Source organism: Juglans microcarpa x Juglans regia, chromosome 1S (genome assembly GCF_004785595.1).
Source record: "Juglans microcarpa x Juglans regia isolate MS1-56 chromosome 1S, Jm3101_v1.0, whole genome shotgun sequence".
Taxonomy (NCBI): Eukaryota; Viridiplantae; Streptophyta; class Magnoliopsida; order Fagales; family Juglandaceae; genus Juglans; species Juglans microcarpa x Juglans regia.
In genome coordinates this window covers 1,218,322-1,241,233 of record NC_054595.1, presented here as the reverse complement: position 1 = coordinate 1,241,233, position 22,912 = coordinate 1,218,322, and the positions used below count along the sequence as shown (strand labels likewise).

At 34.9% G+C, this 22,912-nt stretch overlaps 3 protein-coding genes across 4 annotated transcripts; 2 read left to right on the top strand and 1 right to left on the bottom strand.

The window, feature by feature from the left end:
• Positions 1 to 1,130: 1,130 nt before the first annotated feature.
• On the bottom strand, positions 1,131 to 6,321 carry LOC121246498 (E3 ubiquitin-protein ligase MBR2-like). The gene is made up of 8 exons (XM_041144673.1): positions 5,981 to 6,321; positions 5,152 to 5,906; positions 4,607 to 5,094; positions 2,574 to 2,624; positions 2,194 to 2,295; positions 1,857 to 2,000; positions 1,449 to 1,587; positions 1,131 to 1,323 (listed from the first exon to the last, which is right to left on the bottom strand). Exons 1-8 carry the CDS (start codon positions 6,319 to 6,321, stop codon positions 1,256 to 1,258), a joined length of 2,088 nt encoding a protein of 695 aa, XP_041000607.1. The 3' UTR covers positions 1,131 to 1,255.
• A 6,745-nt stretch (positions 6,322 to 13,066) lies between these two features.
• LOC121245782 (F-box protein At5g67140-like) lies at positions 13,067 to 14,877 on the top strand. 2 transcript variants are annotated; one of them, XM_041143646.1, is made up of 6 exons: positions 13,067 to 13,257; positions 13,354 to 13,500; positions 13,691 to 13,826; positions 14,154 to 14,252; positions 14,471 to 14,643; positions 14,678 to 14,877. In XM_041143646.1, the coding sequence occupies exons 1-5, from the start codon at positions 13,166 to 13,168 to the stop codon at positions 14,633 to 14,635; spliced, it is 639 nt and encodes a 212-aa protein (XP_040999580.1). In that variant the 5' UTR covers positions 13,067 to 13,165; the 3' UTR covers positions 14,636 to 14,643; positions 14,678 to 14,877. The 2 variants fall into 2 exon arrangements, with proteins under 2 accessions (XP_040999580.1, XP_040999581.1); XM_041143647.1 differs by lacking the exon at positions 14,678 to 14,877 and having other exon boundaries at positions 13,107 to 13,257; positions 14,443 to 14,580.
• A 6,013-nt stretch (positions 14,878 to 20,890) lies between these two features.
• On the top strand, positions 20,891 to 22,335 carry LOC121246492 (uncharacterized acetyltransferase At3g50280-like). The gene has a single exon (XM_041144668.1). The coding sequence runs from the start codon at positions 20,989 to 20,991 to the stop codon at positions 22,333 to 22,335; it is 1,347 nt and encodes a 448-aa protein (XP_041000602.1). The 5' UTR covers positions 20,891 to 20,988.
• Positions 22,336 to 22,912: the final 577 nt, after the last annotated feature.

Sequence of the window (22,912 nt, the reverse complement as noted above, 5' to 3'; positions counted from 1 at the left end):
TACGTCATTTACACATGATGTTTTAACGTAATAGCTAGTAAGATATATTTGATAGGGACATAAGCAACAACATATTTAAATTTATGTGGCCAATTATGGGATTTCAACTTATAAAATGTCTATTAAGAGGAGATATGGTCTTTGTAACTATTTGTCAAACCAAATACCTAAGGACCCATAACTAAGAATCATTATGGTTCTTTATTCAAAATTTCCAGTATAATTTCATAAAACCCAATAGAAAACACATGGCAAAACTTCTATTAACCAAGCACGTTTATTATTATTATTTTTTTAAGAAAAATGATTCTTTTAGTAATCAAGTTTTCATGTCAAGGGATAGTGAAAGGATAATGAATAACATTTTTATGAGAATGTTAGTAAGGGTCAATTAATTGATAATCTCCTTAGGCCTCTAAAATTGGTAACATGTCTTTTAATATTTTATATCATTGTGCCACAACAAATTTGTTGGCAGTTATTAACGAGTAATGCTACAATGTACTTACAGTCATTACAAGACTCACTTTGTTAGTTTTCTTTTGAATTTCAAATTTAATAATTTTCAACATATCAATAACTGACATGTGGAGAAATAAATTTTTTGTAAGTTTTTTTTTTTTTAGTAGATTTAGCATTTTCCATTAAAAATAAGCCATGCCTTAACAAAGAGGAAAGGAACACAAACTTAAGGTGACGTATAGAAGTTGCAAACCGTCCGAGATGTTCGAACTTTCCTAGTTTTGTGCAGGGTGGGATTCGAGAAAGGAAGGTAGGTATGAGACAAGTAAATGTGGCTATACTTATGGAATGAAGTAAACGTGCACGAGAGTAGAACGTCGGAAGGACGAGGTTGTGAGTTCTAATCTCACTTGATGATGTTCTTTCTCCCATGGGATTCTGTCATGGCCATGAGACATAGAACTGAACGAGGAAGTCCAGTTCTGGTCTGGCTCGGTTTCGAATACAGGAGAGCATTGTTAATATTAATGTGTAAGGAGAATACCAGAAACAGTAATCAACCAAGGCAAATGGTCAATTATGTCAATAGTGACACCAGCATTAATAACATTCAATATACCAACCCAATAAATATTAATTAACCTCATCACAACATTAAAACAGCAAAAGTAAATAATTTTGCCAAAAAGCAAGCTTAGCAAGATCAAAACTTTAAAACTGGCTTTCATTCCAGCAGAGATAACATAATAACCAACAAAGCATCCTTAACATTAAATGTTTCCATTTTCTAAAGTCAAAATTTCCTAATTTTCCATGGCGGAGGTTCATCCATGAAGCTGCTTATTGAGAAACTGCAAAAAACTGTCAAGTAAAACGACAGAAAAGGATCATTTCTATGGAGATACTCAAGAATGTGATCCCAAGGGCAGGAAAGCACTTTTATTGCTTCATCGAAAGTCTGGCAAAGGAGCCCTGAAACTAATTACCTCCGTCCCTAACAGCCAGGGCCCTCATCTTGCAAATGGGACAGGAGTTCTTCTGCACTAGCCACTGTTTTATACAGTCGAAGTGAAAGCCATGCCCACAATCCAGATTCCCGAGGTCATCTCCATTAACATATTCCTCCTGCACAATGTTTCCAAAAGTGGATGGATGCAAAGAACAGCTCAAACAAACAAACTATAACTAAGGTAGAGTGAACAGCTGCATGGAAGAATCTTGGTTCACTAAAATCTAACAAAGCCACAGTCAGGCTACTTTAATAACAGACGAGGAAAACTCTGATATTTAAATTTACAAATCAAGTTTTGATATCTACTTCATGGACAGCACTGTCAAATGGTTTTCTACATTGTAGCAGACCTTGGAAGGAAGAGAAATAGGATGGCTTTTACCTGACAAATGCAGCATGATTCATTCACCGCTGGAGATCCTAACGTGAGTGAGTCATATGTCTGCCGCCTCAAATTTGCCACAATAGCTTCTTCACTCAATCCAGTGGACACACTCCCAATGTGCTCTTCCAGATCAAGTAATTCCTAGAGCACAATATTGTAATTCTCAAACAGTTTTTTCAAAATGAATGACCAGAATTAAATGGTGGGCAAAATACTTTACATTAACATACATTTAGGCTAGTAAGTAGGAAGTACTATTCTTGTAAAGAACGTGAAAGAAAGCACTTAAAAATATGTTAAGCATGCAACATCCTGATGTTTTTTGTAGTGTTACCTCATAAGACATGTTATCGACATCAAGGCGCATGTCTTCATTCATGTCATCCTCCTCCTCAGGTACACCATACAAAATTGACTGATCAATAACCATAACATCCTGGAACACCAAATCAGTGCAAATCATCTATAAGATTTTGATGGGATTTGAAGCAAAATGGGGATCATTTTGTACAGTTGAACCCCTTTTTGCAATACCTTAAGCTAATAATTATTAAAGGACATGTACAGGTATGACAACTTTCCCATCAAGTTCTGCTATATTTTACGACTGCTAACGATTTCAGGATTACTAAAATGAAATATACAAAGATGTTTAGCCTATAACAGCAGAGATGGAAATCCAAAGCAACATGCAAAGATCAAGCTAAAACGTACCTCAAACCATAAGCTACCACCCATACGGAGAAGTGCCATGACATTTCGGACCTATTATGTAAAAGATAAGGGACTTAAAACATCTGATTAAGTGATAGTACGCAAAAATGTGATTGCACAGTACATGATCTATTCACAAGCATATATTTTATCTTATTACTGACCAGATACTTAAAAGATATTTCCAAAGTCACATGTAAGAGTAAGCACAAATTAGATTATCAAAACAGCAAGAAAAATGCTGGTGGAAAGTATGGTATTTGTCAGATGAAATTTCTTTAACGATCGAAAAGAAGATAAAACTAGCTACCCAATCCTGAATTAAAATATCAATTTGATATGAAAATAAACTGCAAAGACAGTCTTTCCTGCACAAAATTCTGCAGAGATGGTAACTTTTTATAATTAGTAGAGTTTAAAAAGAGAAAATGGTAATGTATTTAGCCTATTAAATCAATTTATTAGAGTACTATGCAATAAAAAAATAAAGCAATAAACTAATTATATAAAACTTAAACGTAAGTTTCATATAATTAGCTTGTGCCTTACTAAATATACACATCTATTTTGATAGCCATAATCAAAATTTAAGCAGACGACTCAATCAATTATGCCAAAAATGTTCGAGAGTTGTAGCTATTGACTTCTATGCTAATATAAGCAATCAAATATCAATTCATCTGGGGGCCAACTTGGACAATTAAATCATGTTCAAAGCATGTACATCACTTATGAGAATATTTGATTACATCAATTTTCAGGTCTTGAGTTGATTTTTATAATTTTTTCTTTAAAAAGTAAAAAAGTATGCTTTTCTGCGCTTTAAGTGACCACATAAACACAAAAAAGTGCGGTTTTGTAAATGCGCTTCGCATTTGGTGTCTGAAATGCTTCAGCCTTGGCACTTTGCACTTAAGCATGCTTTTACCAACACCGTAGCAAGTACCCTATTTCTTAGCTAAGTCAGAGACAACATATAACCAGCACATACTGAAAACAGAAGCAAATATGTCTTAGACAGCCATTAAAGGCTGAAAATTCTTGATACAGTCACTATGAAGTAGAATGTAACACAAGCTATCCCATTGCTTGGACAATGGCTTTACCTTCTGTGTGAGATTTATAATTATACCAAATAAGGCCTTTTTTCAAAAAGAAAATTCATTTAAAGCTTTCCCCCTAAAAGGATGCCCCAACGAAGAAAATCTTCTCCATAGATGCTCAGAATATTCCCTAGTATGTAAGGAATGTTGGTTGGCAAGCTAGGTTTTCCTGCCTCCTATAAAAGGCCACTCTCCCTATTGCCTTGAAGTTGTGGTGGAATGTGAAGTTTTCGTTAAAGTTCTTTCTGTAGACTCTTACAGAAGTGAGCCTCTTCTCCTTTGGCAGCAGGCATCCACAGAGCCTTTGGCTTCAGAATCAGATGGAGTGATTCTTTTCTAAACTTGAGAAGATTGTGGTAGGACTCCACCCTTGTTATGATCAGTTTTCCATTTTTCTTTCCCTTGATTTGACTTCCTAGTACTTTATAATTTATCAATTTCGGATCCTCCAATAAACCATATTGGAGATCCTTCTCGATGGCCTATAAATTTATAACTTTGGGATCCTCCAATAAACCATATTGGAGATCCTTCTCAATGGCCTATAAAGCAAAATAGTATTCCCCCCCCCCCCCCCCCCCCCCCCCCCCCCCCCCCCCCTCCTCCCTTCAGATTAAGAGGCAGTGGGTTCAACAATGGTGGTGGCTGGTGAACTTAGTGGGTTTCTTTATCCTATAGGGGTGCAAAAGCTTCTTCCCCCTTTTCCCATTTGCATTACATTTTCAGTTCCTTAAAAATTTTTTAAAAATTACTCATTGTGGCAAAGTTTGTGCTTCCCAAACAATCAAACACGAGAAAGAAATTATGATTGGGTTGTGCTCACTGAATCATAATTTGAACACATTGCCTAAACTGATAAATTCATGCACACAAGTGGGCAGAAAGTGTTGAAAAAAATGTGGGCCAAAAGATAAAATATTTTGGGCATACCTCAGATACCAATCTCCTTGTCCTTTGAGCAGCACCAACGAACTCTAATGCAAAGGGGTTTTCAGAATAACCACCAGCTTGTCTCTCAGTTCCTGTCGTCCATCCATATGCCTGATGGATCTGAACAGGTATTACATCACTTCTAACTGAAAGATCCATTTCTCGAGCTGCTGCAGAAGTCCTTGAATGTAGTGGGCAGTAAATACCCAGCTCTCTACACTCAAAACCAGTAGATTCAACCATAAAACGGTTGACACTATCTGAAAACCTCTGCCTGTACTGTTCAGTCATGTTGTGTTCAGGAACTCGAGTACGAGCATATGGGAAATGAACACCTGAAAGAGTGCCATTTTGTGAGCTAGAAGCAATGTTTCCTGGAGAGTTGGAATGCCCATTGAACAGGTGATAGGCTGTTGGATACTCTGCCACATAACCCCTTTCAGTTTCAGGAGCCAGCAGGGTGTTCCTTGGTATGCTCATTGAATTACCTTGGGGTTCAGTTTCAGGAGCCAGCAGGGTGTTCCTTGGTATGCTCATTGAATTACCTTGTTGCTGAAAAGTGCTGCCACCATTGACAGCATACACAGGTGGAATAGTCAAATCATACCAGGGTGAAGACTGAAGATTTTGCAAAGAGTTGGGAACATGTGCAAAAGAATGCACCGGATTAGTTCCATCAACTGGTAATGGTGCTGCTGAGCTTGGGTTTGGAAAGCTATCAAATGGAGAAAACACGGCTGGTAGACTGTCTGGCTGTGGATAAGAATCTCTGCTGGTCCCACTCGAGCATATACTAGGTGGTACAAAATCTTGTGGATCTGCAGATCTCCTTACCCGAATATTCCTCTGGGATCCTTCTTCTTGTCCTGCCCCACTTGAAGTTTGGAGCATGCCAGAAAGTGCTCCCGTCATAGAAATGCCAATTCCATCCTCCAACCGTTCAGGATGACCAGCATTTGGAGGAATACTTGAAGGACTTGATAGGTTCAAGTTGGCATTGGCATTTTCCTGAGCAGAAAGAGCACGCCATTCAAGATTTCCAGATTCCTGAGCATATCTTGAGCTTTCACCCAAATACAGTAGCCCAGGAACATCTTCAGGTGCTCTTCTTTTGCAGGATACCCGCCTACCATCCGATGAAAGATCCTCCCTGCTGTTGTTTTCCTCCAGCACATATCCTGCAACTCCAGAAGATATCACGACTGGTACAGAAGAAGTGCCGGACTGTTGATTTTGATGAGCTTCTAGTCCATCAGGATTAAATAGAGACAAGCTTAAACCTGCCCCATATCCTGATTGGCTTCACCATCACTGTTCTCAAGCAATGAATTGAGGTCTATGTTCTGATGGTGAGCATGAGAACTGGTACCTTGCAAGAAGGATGTGCTACCCTCCTCAAAAGTAGCAACATTTGTCCCAGAACGGCTCACTTGAAATCCTTGACCACTTCCACCAGCAGCACCAATGGAAGAAAGCCATCTGTGCCCACCAAATAACTCCTGAGGATTAACTTGGTTATGGTTAATCATGCTGGAACTATATGGGCCCATCCAGTTTATAACTGTAGGGCTATCACGAACAGCAGACTCCATTGGATTAACATTACTCTGAACAAACCCAAGATTGTTGACATCATTCCCATGGATCCCGTGGTTCCCATGGTCAGCCATAAAGATCTCAGGAAATGAGTTGGAGGAGCTGCCTTGACTGTTCATTTTGGCCAAGAAGGTTGTCTTCGCAGACCTGAAATCACATCACTTGTTATAAAATAAGATCTGGAATAATTTGACTCAACAATTTCATGTCTGCCAAGCTATCTACAAATGAAAAGATTACAATGTAAAATGTGAGCAGCAGAAGTTTTTGCATTGGACTTGGTATGAAACAAAAAAAGTTGAAGAGAACACTCAGAAAGTGACATCTATCCAGTTTAATCGAATTTCTACTGCTTACCACAACACTTTTGAGTATTTCCATATTCATTTATTTAAATGATATCTTATTTCATCTTTTGTCATTTGAGAAAATGTTCTGTAATCCATAGCTGAACTAATTTTAGATGCACATCATTTCTCAATTTCAACCTTTCCTGCAATTTACTCTCGAATCATAGCAGGAATTGCTGACAATAATACACATCCTTCCTCTAAGAAATATGCAACAGTTAAGGAAACCTTCAAAGTGCATCTCTGCTTGCCCTACCCTTCCCCTCATTCTTTATCTGTAACAGTGATCTGACAAACATTTTTTTAAACAATCAATTTACAACTCAATCTTTAAGTTCTCATGCAAAAACATATTTTGTGTGCTACTATGCATGTCCAACAGTGATTTTATAGCTCAAAGCACATATAAAAATATCTTGTTAATGTTGAGTTCAGGTATACAAGAAGGAAAGACAAGGAACAATCAAACAAATTTAGCTAAATGTACTCACAGAAAAAAAAAAATATATATATATATATATATGCTAAATGTACTCAATGCTCCTTCAGTGCATAAAAGTCATAGTTACCAATAAAGAAAAAATAATAAAAACCATCAGCTACTAGTAAAAAAGAAGATATATCAAAGTGTCCAATTGAATTAACAAGGTAAATATAGAATAGCAAAACTTATGTGGCATACATCTATAACATTAAAAGAGAGTTTTGGGAATGGAAAGTACAACATGAATATGAAATTTTACGGAAATAATAAGAATATCATGAGTTTGAAACAAGAAAATGATGGTTCAGAAAAAGAAAGGAAATATTAAGAATATCCTAATCATGCCGGGGTATAACACACCATTTGTTACCCTTATAAGCATGTAGCTCTGTTTTTATTTTAAAATGAAATAATTTTGTTAGAATCTTATTTTTAAAAAATAACAAAATTTCAAATAATTTTCTCAATCAACCAAAAAAAAAAATGTTTCTTGCAGATATTCACCCTATAAAAATTGGAACTATTAATAGTCACTAACTTCAGTGCTCTGTTCATAACTTAAATTTTACCAAAATGTGTTGAACTGTCAGGTGCCCCCACTGGCTATACTCCCGCTGCCATTTCACCAAAATTGGAAACAAGGGGAAAAAATTAAGTACTCTCCATCCAGTGCTAAAGACTATATTACCTAAATGTGCCAAGTAAAGTCTAGGACCTTAGACTTCAAGTAAAAGTATAATATAAAATGAAAGGAACGATGAGTTGAAGAAAGGTGGCATGCTATTTGGTGACTAAAGTACTTTGAACTGATTTTATTCAGTTCCATCAATAACAACCATAATATGCCATTTGACCTACAATTTCTTCCAAACTTCAGCTGTGTCAGTCCTAACTCATTGAATTAAATTAATAAGGAAAGACACTGGAATTATTTCATTGCTAGATAAATGGAAAAAACGAGTCAGTAAGATCTGAAGAATCAATGAAAGTGCTTTAAACTTTCAGAAATGATTTATAAAGAAAAATCTCGAAAGAGGTTTTATAAATTCAAAGCAAACACAAGGGTAATTGATAACAGTAAAACTTGGCACACTAGCCACGACAATTGTAACTTAAGTGTAATAATTATTTTCATGCAATATGCCATGTCCCTACAAAAATCTGCTAACCCCAAAACCGCAGTAGCAGTAGTCAGGTCAACTTGTTTTATTAGTTATTTTTTGTGACCAGAAATGAATGAATAGCAAATATATAATCAGGTGCAACTGGATGAAGATGACTGAATAGACTAAAGAATTCTAGAAGCAGAAAGCAAAAGGATCTCAAATAAAAAGCTAAAGTAGTTTGTCCTAATTACTTGAATAAGTATTATTTTTTTATGAGTAAAAATAACGTTATTAATACGAATGAAATAGGCATTGCCCAAGTACACAGAACTTGAAAATAAGTATAAATGACAAAGCATTCAAAACATAAAATAATAACTGGGTTACTCATAGAACAATAAAATAACTTTCTTTCTTTTTTATCTGTTGAGCAATAATATTAATTACTTTGAAAGAGTTAATTTATCAGTGCTAACTCACTCTTCCACAAGACAAACATCTCTAACAAATTTCCCAAGTCATCACAAATACAGACTCATGCTTGTGCACTAACAACAACTTGATGTACTTAGTTCAACCATTCACAAGAATGTATATACTCTCAGTCTTCTGGTTCAGTCCACAAATAAACTCAATTGCTTTTGTCAGTTCTGAATAGGGTAAAAACAGACATAAATTTAGACAATAAATATCTAGAATGTCATGACCATCAGGCTCAAGAAGATGTTGTTAAGTACTAACAACTTAAGTTTTCTTCAAAAGATTATGACAACTTGGGCAGTATCAATTTGAACTCATAGTCCTCAGTCGAAACATGATCACACACCCACATTCTTATAATGATTGAAAAAGATGGAAAAAAATAACAAAAACAGAGATGGTCAAGAACTCAAAGGAATTTAGTTAAAACAATCCACCCCAATTAGTGTCAGTAATCTTTTTTCGTAAGGAAAATTAACTGTTATCAGATGAGATCAGATAAAAAGTTCAAAAAGATCAAACAATGGCAGTCAACTAAACATTAAGCATTCTAAATAATTCACATACGCACAAAAGTGCAGTTATTGACATTCATGGAACCAAATAATCATAGAGTCAATCTAGATGAAACAAATAAAGGTCATTTGTATAAAAAGAATCACAAACAGAACAAAAGGCTTTCTTGCAATCATTTAAACATGTTGGACATAGATACATGAGACAATAAATACGAAACTTCACAATAAAAGATAAGGTATGAAGGTCAACACGACAATTTCAAGGATGCAATCCTAAATGGTGGATAGGATGAAAAAAAATGCTTGATCAAAGACAGATGCATGCATAAGCAAACATTAATACAAAACTTAAGGAAACTCATGAAATTAGTTAATAGCAAATAAAACATCTTCAAAGAAAGTTCTTTAAACCAAATGGAAGGAGCAACATCCCAGGTATTGGTTTCAATCCTAACCCAAAACAATAAAAAAAAGATGAAAATATGGATACTGGGATCTTGTTCATGAAGGCAATATAAATCATGTAGAATACAAATGGATACACAGATCTAGTTATAAACCACTGGCATATGCAGGGCAGATATCAACAAGACACATGCTTGATAATTGATATTATATGAGACTGTTTTAAGAAGAAATAAAAAATGCTAGAAGAAAGAAACATGCGCGCGCGCGCGCACAAACAGAGGAGATTGAAGAAGGGAACCCCTCTATCAATGTTTTCAACAATAAACCCTAAATTCCAAAAAGAGAATAATTGGTATTGTGAATAATTGATAAAAGAAAATCACAAACTCAATACCACATCAAAATGAAAAAAAAAAAAAATCATTTAGTTTTAAAGATTTAGATCACAAATATTGATGCATGCTTGTCAAGAAAGTTATCCAAATGCATGAACCTAGATCTGTTGATGTGTGTATGAAGAAAGTTTTTCAAGAAATTTTTCAAAACTTTCAAGCTTCTATAATGATCAAAAGAACTATAGAAAAAGTCTCCTTTTGCATTAGAAGAATCTGCAAAGAACCATGCTACATCAAAAATCAACATATATAAATAAAAATCCTAAGTACACATACTCAACCCCACATATATACATATATAATATATATATATATATATATGTGCACACAAGTACAGACAAATTATAGGTTTGTGTGTCAATAGACTTTAAACAGACCATAAGAAATAGTTGGAGAATAGATTGACTGAACATAATAAACAGTTCCAAACCATTTAATCAAAACACAAATAGTGATCAAAATGAGAAAAAGAAATGAGATAGACATGGGCACCGAAATATCATCTACCCATCAAACACTATATAGGAAAGGCTTATACCCAAATGAGAATTGCGGACACAAGAATTGTAGCTGACGCTGCAACAAGAACACTATCTTGCTCTCTTCTCTCTGCTCTGTAAGAACAAACTGAGATCAAAGAAAGCAATTTGCTGAGTAAAAGGTGAGAAGGCAGTGTGACAGGAGTTGGAAATATATAGGGGATGATGAGTGGAGAAATGCTGAAACTGCAAGGAGAGACTGGAATCATTATTTCACTCAGGGGCAGACAAATTTGGTAGCAAGGTGCCCTTGGTGGCTGCAAACCAATTCGTAGTAGATTCAATTCCAGACCCTCATTCAGGGAGCCTCGTGTCACTTCACCTTGCATGACCCTCTCTCTCTCTCTCTCTCTCCAAGATCATATATGGAAAGAACTTGACCTCCAGCGCCGTTATTTTTCTAGAACCTGTGTAGGCTCGCCTGCCAGATATCTTTCCCTCCCTCCGCATGCCTATCTGAGTGTGGTTCAAACTTCATTTGCCTGAAAACCTTCCCGCACGCTGTACACGCTTATGCGATTATTATTCTGCTTAATTAACCTTGTTTTAGTTTATTTTTCTCTCGACTACCCTCTTATTTTTTTTGTCCATTTGAAAAATTAATAAAAATGTATACCCGTTTGCTTTGCCTCGTGAGTTGATGAATATATTCAATATTATGACGTTTTAATTCAACAAAACACTGAGATTTTATTTGAATTGAAAATAGTAAAAAATAACATTTCTTTTAATACTCAATTAGCATATAACTTTTTATATAATCATGTAATGTATAGAAAAGTTTCTAATCATATCAACCGTTTGAATTATTATAAACTAAGCATCCCAATAATTAATTGGCTGTTATAGATATTTTAATTGATGGTTATTCCGTTATCATGATAGACTGTTGTTCAATTCATTATAACGACATCTTAAATTAGTAATCACATTCTGTTAATATCGTTGACCGTTATATTAGTTTAAAGATAATGTGATTACAATCCAATTAAGTTGAATTTATGTAGTTTCATGCATGCTTATATCATCAAATCGTCACCCGTTAATACAACACGAATGATATTAAATGTTATAATTCTCTTAGTAAATCAATATTTCTTCTAGTAAAACACGATCCATTTGTTTTTTTTTTTCTTGTATGAATAGTCTTACTACAAAACTCAAATATATAATAGCCGGCCAATATCTTAAGGAGTATCAAATATAAAAACAATACTGCCCAAAATCAATCACATGATTAATTTCATATTATTAACCTCATTTCTAATTAGTGCCAATTTTTGAAACATTTTTTAACCAATTAATTGGTAAACATATTTATTTTCAATAGTAGTACTCATGAGCCCAAAAGCACAATTGAAAGATGTTAAAAAACATTATAACCCTCATACAAAAAAAAGTAAAATAAAAACTACTACAAAATCTGAGGAAAACCCATAATTAATAAGTTCAACAAAAATTTAGTTACAAATGCATCTTCAAATCTATGGTTCTGAGGCTGATTTCTTTATTAAGTAACTAAAATCTGTTAATATTTACGTTTAATTAGCTTTAATGGTGGGAAAAAAAAAAAGCCAGATTAACATGAATTAATAGATACCATTAAAATAAAAAGACATACCATATAAAAGAGGCGCCAGTATTTAGAGCAGATACAGTTCTAAGGGATTAATGTTTAGCAAGCAAGTGCAGCTCATAATGATTGGTATTGATATCCAATTTTTAAAAATTCCCAATTAAGCTGCTACGCTAATAAAATCAATCCTTAAATAGCACTGAGTTATCTCATTATATTATTCATTTTGGCAACAATTTAAGTGTCCACTTTACTCATTAATTTTAAGACTCCATTCTAACCTGTTTCAGCGTTGAATTGGAAACACTAATTTACATTAAAAATATAGTAATTAATAATACTCCAACGAATGGGCGCTAATGTATATATTTTTGAAATTCAAATATTTTTATTTATTTATTTATTTATAATTATTATGGTAGCAAGAAATTTAAGAGTCCGGCTAATTATTTGGGTTGGCAGCTTTAATAACATTAGGTTAGTCTAAGAAATTAAGATTAATATAATTTCAATGTTCCAAATTAGGATATTATGTGTTTAATTGTATTGGGGTCCAAGTTGATGGCTGCTTGTGGTTGTTGTAAATACAGCTTTGATTTGCTTGGGAAAAATAAAAAATGAAGACATTATTTATTCATCTGTGAGAAGAGGCGAACCTCTTTTTTATATTATAATTAAAATAGTGTCAAATTAAGTTCAACATTCATTTTAAATTCCCTATATTTTTCTATTTTTTAAAATTCCTAATAAGTAGTACTAATGCCGCCGCCATAGTGATAAAACAATTAAAAATATAAAAACAAAGAATAAAAAACTTTTAAAAAACTTAATTTTATTACTGTGATTTTTCCAAATTGATAAAAAATAAAAGAAAAGACAACGTTGACTCTGACAAACAGTATATTTTTTGTTTTCAAACAGACACAGTAGATTCTTGTAATGGCGTCGATGTCGACGACATGAGCACATCCTTCATATTTTTCGTGTTTGTAAAGAAAGCTTTTTTCTATAGAATCTTGTCACCACGTATAAGCTAGAGAAATCCCAGGTGAAACCTCTCTCTCTCTTTCTCTCTCTCTCTCTCTCTCTCTCTCTGTGTGAGCGGGGATGATGGAAGACGAGGGAGAGATTGATCGGCTACCCATAGACCTGCTTTCTTATATATTTGTTTTTATCAATTCCTTCACTGATTTGGCTCAGTATGTTGCTATTACAGCAAATATGTTATATCTCTTCTACCCTGAAATTGAATTTCTCATCGTTTTTATCATGTACTGACATCTCTCTTGTTTCAGGGCGAGCAGCGTGTGCAAGAAATGGAAGCGTGGGGTGAAGCAATCTCTGGCTCGGAGGGAGACTCTGAGCTTTGCTGGGTGGAAGATGGATGATGACTCCACCGCCCGCCTCGTTCGCCATGCCTACAGCCTCAAAGACCTTGACATGTACACTCTCGATCTCTCGGATTCCCTTTATAACATTCAAGTTTTCCCCCCTTTTTTTCGGTTATTTAAAGCATGGCTATTACGTCTTAAAGGCTAAATCTTTGATATGTTTCTGCAATAAGTTGAGCGGAATTGTCATGTACCTGCATCGAAAGGGGAACGATTTGATCTATCTTATGTGGTTTTCCAGTTCAAGGAGTCGTTGGGGTTGCCAAATAACTGACAAGGGACTATACAGAATATCTTTGGCGAAGTGTGTCGGCAACCTGACATCCCTATCTTTATGGGGTATGACAGGGATCTCGGACATAGGTGTCCTTCAATTGGTATGTGACGATAGTGTTAGCATTGAGCTATATAGATCAGTAGTTCCACAATTTTTCTTAATCTTAATGTGGCTTTGAAATTCGAATTTCTTTGTTTGTTTCATTATCTAAATCATCCCAGAATTGATCCTTTCAGAGATTTGTTGAGTAGCCGGTTTGGATTGAGAGTGATTTCATCTCATCTCATTACTATTTCACAAATTTTAACTCACAAATCTCACCACTATTCTCAAATAATCTCATTCCATCTCATCTCTCAATCCAAACAGAGATTTGTAGTAGTCAGATGCATTTTTTCTCTTTCTCATAATTTAATTTTTCCGACAGATATCCAAAACCAATGCTTTGCAACACCTCAATATTGGTGGCACATTCATAACAGACGTCTCTTTGTTTGCAATTGCAGAAAGATGTCCACATTTAAAGGTTAGTTCTCTGATCATTCCACAAAGGGGTTTTGATTATTCAGTACTGCTCTTAATTAAGCTTCATTCTCATTCAAATCACAAACCAGATATTGCTTGTCAACATTCATCACGCATTGCATATATACCTTTCGTTTTCTTTTTACTTTGAATTATTTATCGATAATCTAAAGCATAAGTAGATGTTACAGATCATGCATGTCTCATGTTCCTTTGTAGAATGTAGTTCTGTGGAGCTGCCGCCACGTAACCGAAAGCGGGCTTCTTCTTCTTGTAAGTAAATGTCGGAAACTTGAATCTATCAATGTTTGGGGAACAGGGGTTCCGGTCGGCTGCTTCATTGGTTTGCTAACCATTAGTCCCTCCCTTAGGATAAAAATGTAGAGGACTCAATTAAAGGCATTAATCTGTATATCATTATTCTACCAAGACAGTCTCGCATATTTTACCCTTTTTGTGATGGATACGTGCTCTAAATATTCATGCAGTAAAATCATTGCAGAAGGACTTGAATGTGTTGGTTTTAAATTTAGAATGATTAAAATCATGTGAACAATTGTTATTGTTCAATGTTTTAGTCGGTTGTTAAGATTTAAATAAAAATGTACCACAACGACTTGAACCAATTCATATCTTTTGAGGATATGAGCCTTAACTGCTTGGCCACTAAACAAGAGATTATGCACTTTGACGAGTTCGAAACATTTTTAATGTATTCTCTACAGTTGAAAAGTTGTAACTTCTCATAAGTAATATTTCATTTTAATTGTGACTTTTCATAAGTATCATTTTATTTTATATTAGTTCTTTATTTCCACAATTGAAATTTTATTTTAGTTTTGCTTTTTCATAGGTGCTATTTCATTCTCTATAAATAAAGAAATTCATCTACAAATTTACTCACTCTAAATTGTCTAAAAAATTAGAGAAATTAACACTTCTCCCTTCATTTTGCTCTTCTTTTTTTTGAGCTTTAGCTATTTTATTTCAGATTTGAGTATCTTCTATTGTGTGCACCGAACATGAGATTAGCAGAAACCGACGTTGTTTCGTAAGGATAGACTGTCAAGAAGTCTAATACATGTTAAGATTTCGAGACAACGTAATTTATTTTATGGAAAACATCAATCACAACGTATCTCAATATTGGGTTCAATTTATCACTGTTATTTTACTTATTCTCTAATTTATAAAGTGTTTGCACACTTATATATATATATATATATATATATATTTTATTATTCATATTTTCCCGACAGAAAATAAGTTGGACAAGCAAAAGAGAAAATGTAGAATAATATTATAAAGATGTCGGGTAACATAATGGAATTATTTCTCCACAAGCGATACCAGACCCTATTTCAAATACGTGCTGACCTAAGACCTGGTAAGAAAAAAATAAAAATAAAAGACAGAAAGAAATCGTTAATAGCGTACAAGGAAACATGGGTATGAAAATAAACTTTGACCCCGAAATGTTAATCTTTTCGCAATGCAGTATCCAAACTAGCGCTTGTTTATGTGTGTTTGTTTAACTAATTTAAACTTATTACAAATTAATTATTAATGAGACTCATTATTTTTTTAATATACTTTAAAAAAATTAAACTCATTCTAATCTATTTCATACATTTCAATTTAAAAAGTGAAACACTAGCGCTTGTTTATGTGTGTTTGTTTAACTAATTTAAACTTATTACAAACTAATTATTAATGAGACTCATTATTTTTTTAATATACTTTAAAAAAATTAAACTCATTCTAATCTATTTCATACATTTCAAGTGAACCATATTTCAATATTAACAAATTAAACTCATCACAATAAGACTTATAAAATATTATTATTTATAAATTAACTCTCAACTCATCTCAACATCCAGCGCAATCTCATCGAAAAGTCTTCGAGTACGATCTACCGTCAAAGATTGCGGCATGTCAAAGACTTGACGAGAAATTATTGTTTGAAGATATATGCAATGTGTCAAAAGTGTTAGTTTGAGTACATATTACAAAAAGGATGCGATAGTTTGAAGATGCAAAATGTAAACTTCCGCTAAATAAAATAAGCAAAGGAAATATTGCAGATATCTTTTTTCAGGTATATTACTTGCAAATTCAGCAGTAACAATTAGATAATTGCCGTGGCCTGACCCATCATCAAAAGTGCCATTCTCTCAAATCTCAATAACAACGTCTTATTCAATTCAAAATCTATTCTCATACTGAATTATTCATATACTGATATCTATATAATAATAAATTTTATTATTAATTTAATATTTTTTTATTAGTTTTTATCATATTTTGTATTTCTACTGATTATATATATATATATATGTTAATTAATAATCATATTTTAATTAAGTTATTGTTCAAACAATTATGTTTTAAATGTTCATTTAACGTTAATAACTAAAAAAATTATTAAACACATCTAAAATTCTATATAAATTTCTTAATAACCAACTAAATATTATGAAAACTTTTCAAATGGAAATTGATTTGTTTTAGAATGATCAATATCACCCAGGGCTAACTTCAAAAAAGAAAAAATCACCCGGGGACTTTCCTTCACATAAATGCCAGTTAAATATGAAGAACCTTTTGCAAACTAACTAGGAAGTGCAGCGGATCATGAGCACTTATGCATTAAACATAGAAATTTCACATGACAGCAACGAGAAAAGACAGTAATGAAATGGCTAGTATCACCACACTAGTGTAGTTGGAGATAAACTGCGAACCCGAACCACTCACTTCTCGGTACAGTATTTTTCAGCTTTCTGTCCTACCTCTTACGTTTTGTCCTGAATACGAGAATCTGAAAAGCGCTTCCTTTACAATCAAATTATGAAACACTAGCATGCATTTATTGACCTTCGACTAAATATGCCAGGGAAGCAGTATGCCTGTTTTGACTACAAAATATATGTTCTAATACACTAATAAGCCTCTCCTCGAGAAAACAAGCAAAGAATCCAGCAATTGGACGGTTGAAGCAGATCTTGAGACCTCATGAACAGATCCAGTAAAGCTTTCTGCAGTGTTGGATGATGGGCTTGGATTAGGCACAGTAACATTCTTGCATGATCCTAATCAAAGGTGCTCCAGCCGGCAGAATCCCATCAATAAGATCAGTGTGTTTTACAGACAGCTCCATATAATATACAAATACAATAATATATCAAAACAAGCGCATGGATAAAAGGTCCCTGATAATTAAAGTCGTAAGATTTCAACTAGAATATGTAGATGTCGAGACCATGCCATGTCACATCGAAGTCTTTGGAGTTGATACAAAACTCAAAAAAGCAAAGTTAAAGTTCAATCATTTGGGGGTTCTCAACAGTATTTATTTAACAGTAAATGCCGGTAAAAACTCCTTCCTCTCACTCTATCTTGGCACAAGAATTTTAAGGAGGAATCAGATATTCTTAAAATATTAGATAGTGAGATATTTTCAGATATTCTACGAATAATAATACATACCTCACTATCCAAATTATGCAGAATCGCGATTTAAACACTACTAATTAACTTCTTATTAAATACTTTAGTCTAGCATTTGAAGTAATCAATTTTCATTATAACTTATCTCATACAGACGCTTAATTTGTATTCAAGGTTAATTTCTTTGTCTAAAAAATGCATGTGCTAGTCACAACCTTCAAATGGACGCTCCTGCAGGTTATGTTGCAATTCATTTGATATTATCTTGAAAAGTGGTTTGATTTTCATAATCATCAAATCAAGTAATTTTTTTATAATTATGAAATTAAAATATTTAATTTTTATAATGATCTTTATGTAATTTTTTTATTAAATATGCCTACAAAAGATGTAACTCTTAAAATCTCTCTTCTTCTCTATTCTCATCTTAACCGAAGAAAAAATAAATGGACTGTACTGTATTACTTGATCTTAATGGTTTCAAGGAGGTTGGGTAAATAATAGATTATATTACAATAATGATACACGTACTATTCTTTTTACAACTTTTTATATAGTTATATTTTAAATTAAGGATATTTATATAAAATGATGTTATTTTTTAAATTATTTTATAAAAATATCTCTCATTTAAAATAGAATTTTGTAAATGATTATAAAAAATATTGTATGTATATAATTTTCTATTATATCTATATATATATATATGCTCAATCGATTTGTGTATCTATGTCTAAAGCATCTTTTATCGGCCGTTGAATTAATAATTTACTCTCTAAAGTCCCATAAATTTGCCTTAAGCTTTAGGAATATAAAATTTCGACATCAGACAGTAAATTATTATTTCGACAGCCAATAAAAGATGTTTTAGACATAGACACACACATCAAGAATATATATAAATTGACCTTAGGTTTTAAGAATATAAAAACTCCACCTCATAGTAAAGCTTCTTTAGGAAATGAGATGATCTCATCTCATCTCATCTAGAAATGGGTAGTGGAGGTCTACACTTCACTACCCCGCTTTCCATAGGCAAGCGAGCTACCCCTCGACAGCGGGGCGAGAGAATGCCCAACGAGGGCATGCAAGGGGTGGGTTGACTCTAGTGAGGCCTCACCCCGCCCCGCTCCACGATATAAAAAAAATACATTTTAAATATTTATATAAATAAATATTTGTATATGTATATATATATACAATTTATTGAAAACTTAAAGTTGTATTCAAGTTATTTGATTAAATCTCTCATTAATTAAGTATGACTATTGTATTGCCTTAACCTCCTATCTCAACCTTCTATATAAAGGTTGGTCTAGGAGACTAAGACAATCCAAAATATAACTTTAATAAGTTTAAATTCTTTTTATATTTATAAATTTTAATTTATAATTTAAAATATATTATAATTTGGTTTTTAGACTCGATGAATAATGGGTAAGTATTGGCCTGGGCGGAGGGTGGGACGGATGAGATTTTTGACCCCACCCCACCACCTAGGGGCAATTGAAAACCCTTTCCCCGCATGGTGCGGGGCGTGTGTGGCACCACGCACCTGCACCATGCGGGTATCACTCCTAATCTCATTTCAAAACTTTACATAATTTTTTTCTCAAATATCATTTAAATACAAACACTTTTTAATTTTTAATTTTTAATTTTTAATTTTTTTCATCTAATCATTACAATTTTCACAAATTTCCAAATAAAACACAACTTTTTCAAATTTTAAAATAAAAAAAATTCAAAAAAAATTAATTTTTATAATATTCTTATTTAATTTTTTTCAATCATTTCTCAAAATTCACGTCTAATTTGTCTAATTTGCATGAGGGCTGCTACGTCTAGTCCTCTTTTAGGACTCATTGGTAGTCCTAATGTATGAATGGACTAACTTACCCCATTTCTATCATTGAATTGACTAAATTTGCCATGTTTCCAAATCTAACTAAACCCAAGAAATTGAAAATTGAAGGAAATTTTTTTCCCTCTGTGCCGTGCCTCCGACCCAATCTCATCCACCATTGATGACCACTCCCGATCCAATCTCATCCACCATCGATGCCTCCTCCACCATCGACGGAGTCACATACTCCACTGCCAACGACCGCCTCAACGACGGAAAGCAGCAAACTGTCCAATCGACAGAAAGCAGCAAATTGCCGATAACCATCTTTGGCCCCTTTGGCATGAAAGCTGTTGATTTTATGGAGAGCTCGAGTTGCTCTTGCTTTTACTTTGAGTGCCATTTACATCCAAGATTCCAAACTCCAGAACCAAAACCATTTATTACGAGAATTTACCTATAATGGATTTGTGTCTATCACATACAATATAACCCAGGAATGAACATCTTTTGGGTTTTTATATTTGTTAATTGGCCAAATCCTTTGTCCTGAAACATGGCAACTCTAAGAAACTGAGGATTGTTGTTTTAAAAAATTGAGGTTTTTGGCAAAATTACAACTCAAGTCACACGAGACCTATGACTTATAGGAGGCTTTTCCAGTGGATTAGATGCATTCTGTTTGCAGTGAGCAGTGCTCTTCGATGGATTATGTTCGCGACAACATACTCGGTCTGAGGAAAGGGACGACAGTAATGGCAATAGAGGGTATGATTTGAGAGAGGAACAGCAACTGAGTAGCAGCTCTCATGTTCTGAGGAGAAGGATGAAAGAAGAATAATTATTTTTTGAGATAGAGGAGGTAGCAGCTCTCTTCACTTAAATGAAACGTTTCGAAGAACCTTTCGTTTCATTAAGTGAAGAGACACGTAAGGCGTACGCACGCAGTCCGGAACTGCAAACAGATTTATTCAATTTTCATTGCATGTCATTGTTCATACCTACCCTAAATTATTAATTCGCCGGCCGATAAGACGCTTTAGAGATAAACACTGATCGAAAAGGTGTGCATAAATGCATGCAGGATGAAGAACCTTTTTACCTGAATAACATCTTCGTTTTTCTTTCATTTAAGTGAAGAGACACGTAAGGCGTGCGCACGCAGTCCGGAACTGCAAACAGATTTATTCAATTTTCATTGCATGTCATTGTCCATACCTACCCTAAATTATTAATCCGCCGGCCGATAAAGACGCTTTAGAGATAAACACTGATCGAAAAGGTGTGCATAAATGCATGCAGGATGAAGAACCTTTTTACCTGAATAACATCTTCGTTTTTCCTTTGCTTTATATAGGCAATAATTAATTCCAACCATTGAAGTTCGGCAAAATACGCAGGCACACGGAGAAAAGCGAGCAGTTGTGGAGAAACTGACATGGCGGACATTCAACTCATCTCAACGAGCTCAGTCAAAGCGGCGAGTCACAAGGAGTGCTCAACTCATGATCATCAGAGAATTGAGTTGACTCCATGGGATCTCCAACTCCTTCTACTAGGACCCATCCAGAAGGGTCTCCTTTTCCACAAACCCAAAACCACACAAGAGATCAGAGAGTACTCATCAGAAAGCTCAATAATCCAACACCTCAGAACCTCCCTTTCCCGCACGCTGGACTTCTTCAACCCCCTCGCCGGCCGCCTTGTCTCCATCCAAAACGACGACAACACCACCTCCTATTTTATCGATTGCAACAACGCTGGAGCACAGTTTGTACACGCCACAGCCAATGATGTTGTTACGATTGCCGACATCCTCGAGCCTGTCTACGTTCCCGATCGACTTGTCCACTCCTTTTTCCCACTCAACGAAGTGCTAAACTGTGAGGGCGCTTCTAAGCCCTTGCTCGGAGTGCAAGTCACTGAGCTTGTCGATGGCATCTTCATCGGTTGCACCCTTAACCATGCGGTTGCTGACGGCATGTCCTTTTGGCATTTCTTCAATTCTTGGTCCGAAATCTCCAGGGGTTTTAATCAAATATCCAAAACTCCAGCTCTCAAACGTTGGTTCCTTGATGGTACCGATTGTCCAATCCGGATTCCTCCCCAAAAGCTCTCTGATAGTTTCACTCCGTTATCGCCGAAAGAAAGAATTTTTCATTTCACAAAAGAAAAGATTGCAGAACTGAAAACAAAGGCCAATGCTGAGATTGGCATGACCAATCGGGTATCCTCTCTACAAGCAGTCTTAACTCATTTTTGGCGGTCTGTAATTCGTAGCCAAAACCTAGACCCAAATCAAAAAGTATCTTTCAACTTGCTAATAGGAGCTAGAACAAGATTGCAGCCACCATTGCCTGAAAATTATTTCGGAAATGCAGTGCATGGAGGGACCGTGACCGTCAAAGCAGGTGATCTACTTGAAGGTGGACTTGGTCATGCAGCTTGGGAAATGAACAAGATGGTTGCTTTGCACACAGATGAAAAAGCTAGGAGCTTTTTGGAGTCGTGGGTGGAAAGCCCTAGGTTATTTACAGCGGGTAGCGTGGCCGGTAATGCTTTATCGACGAGCAGCTCGCCACGGTTCGATGTGTATGGTAATGACTTCGGATGGGGAAGACCGGTGGCTGTGCGAAGCGGTGCTGCGAACAGAACTCCTGGGAAGGTTACAGTTTTTCCTACGGCGGAAGAAGGAGGCATTGACATCGAAGCTTGCCTTTCGCCGGAGACGTTGGAGGTTATGGGAAATGATTCAGAATTTATGGATGTTGTTACATCTAATTAACTTCAGCTAGAAACAACAATCAATTAATATGGGTTTTTATTGTGTATTTTTTTTTTCAATTGTAAAATTAATTTATCACGTTGGTGTTTCTTTTCCGACCCTTTCTTTCCCGTTAGAAATCCGATCTGTGCAAATCCGGCAACCCCTCCCGCGTGGTGTCCGGAAAGCTTCAATTGATAAGGGGCAGTGTACGTACTGATAAATTATAGAGAGGTTAACCGAGTGGCTGATGTGCTTGAAAAAGAAATAAGGGGCAGTGTACGTACTGATAAACTATATAGGACTCCCAGTGTTACGTTGTAAATGATTTGGTTTCCGTATGGTTTTTTGTACTCCCTGGATTTGGTAATGTAACAACTCAAAAGTATTGGACCTTTGGCACCCCTTTTTGCAAGCAAATCAGCCACTTGGTTAACCTCTCTATAAACATGACGCAAAGAGGAGACCAGGTATCTTGGTAGTAGCAGAATCCTTTCTCAATCGTCCCTCGCTTCCCAGTGAACTTCTCCAAATCCATTTCACCAGTCTGCCATTATTTTGGATTCATTTTCGACTTCCCCATTTTTGAGTTCCAACT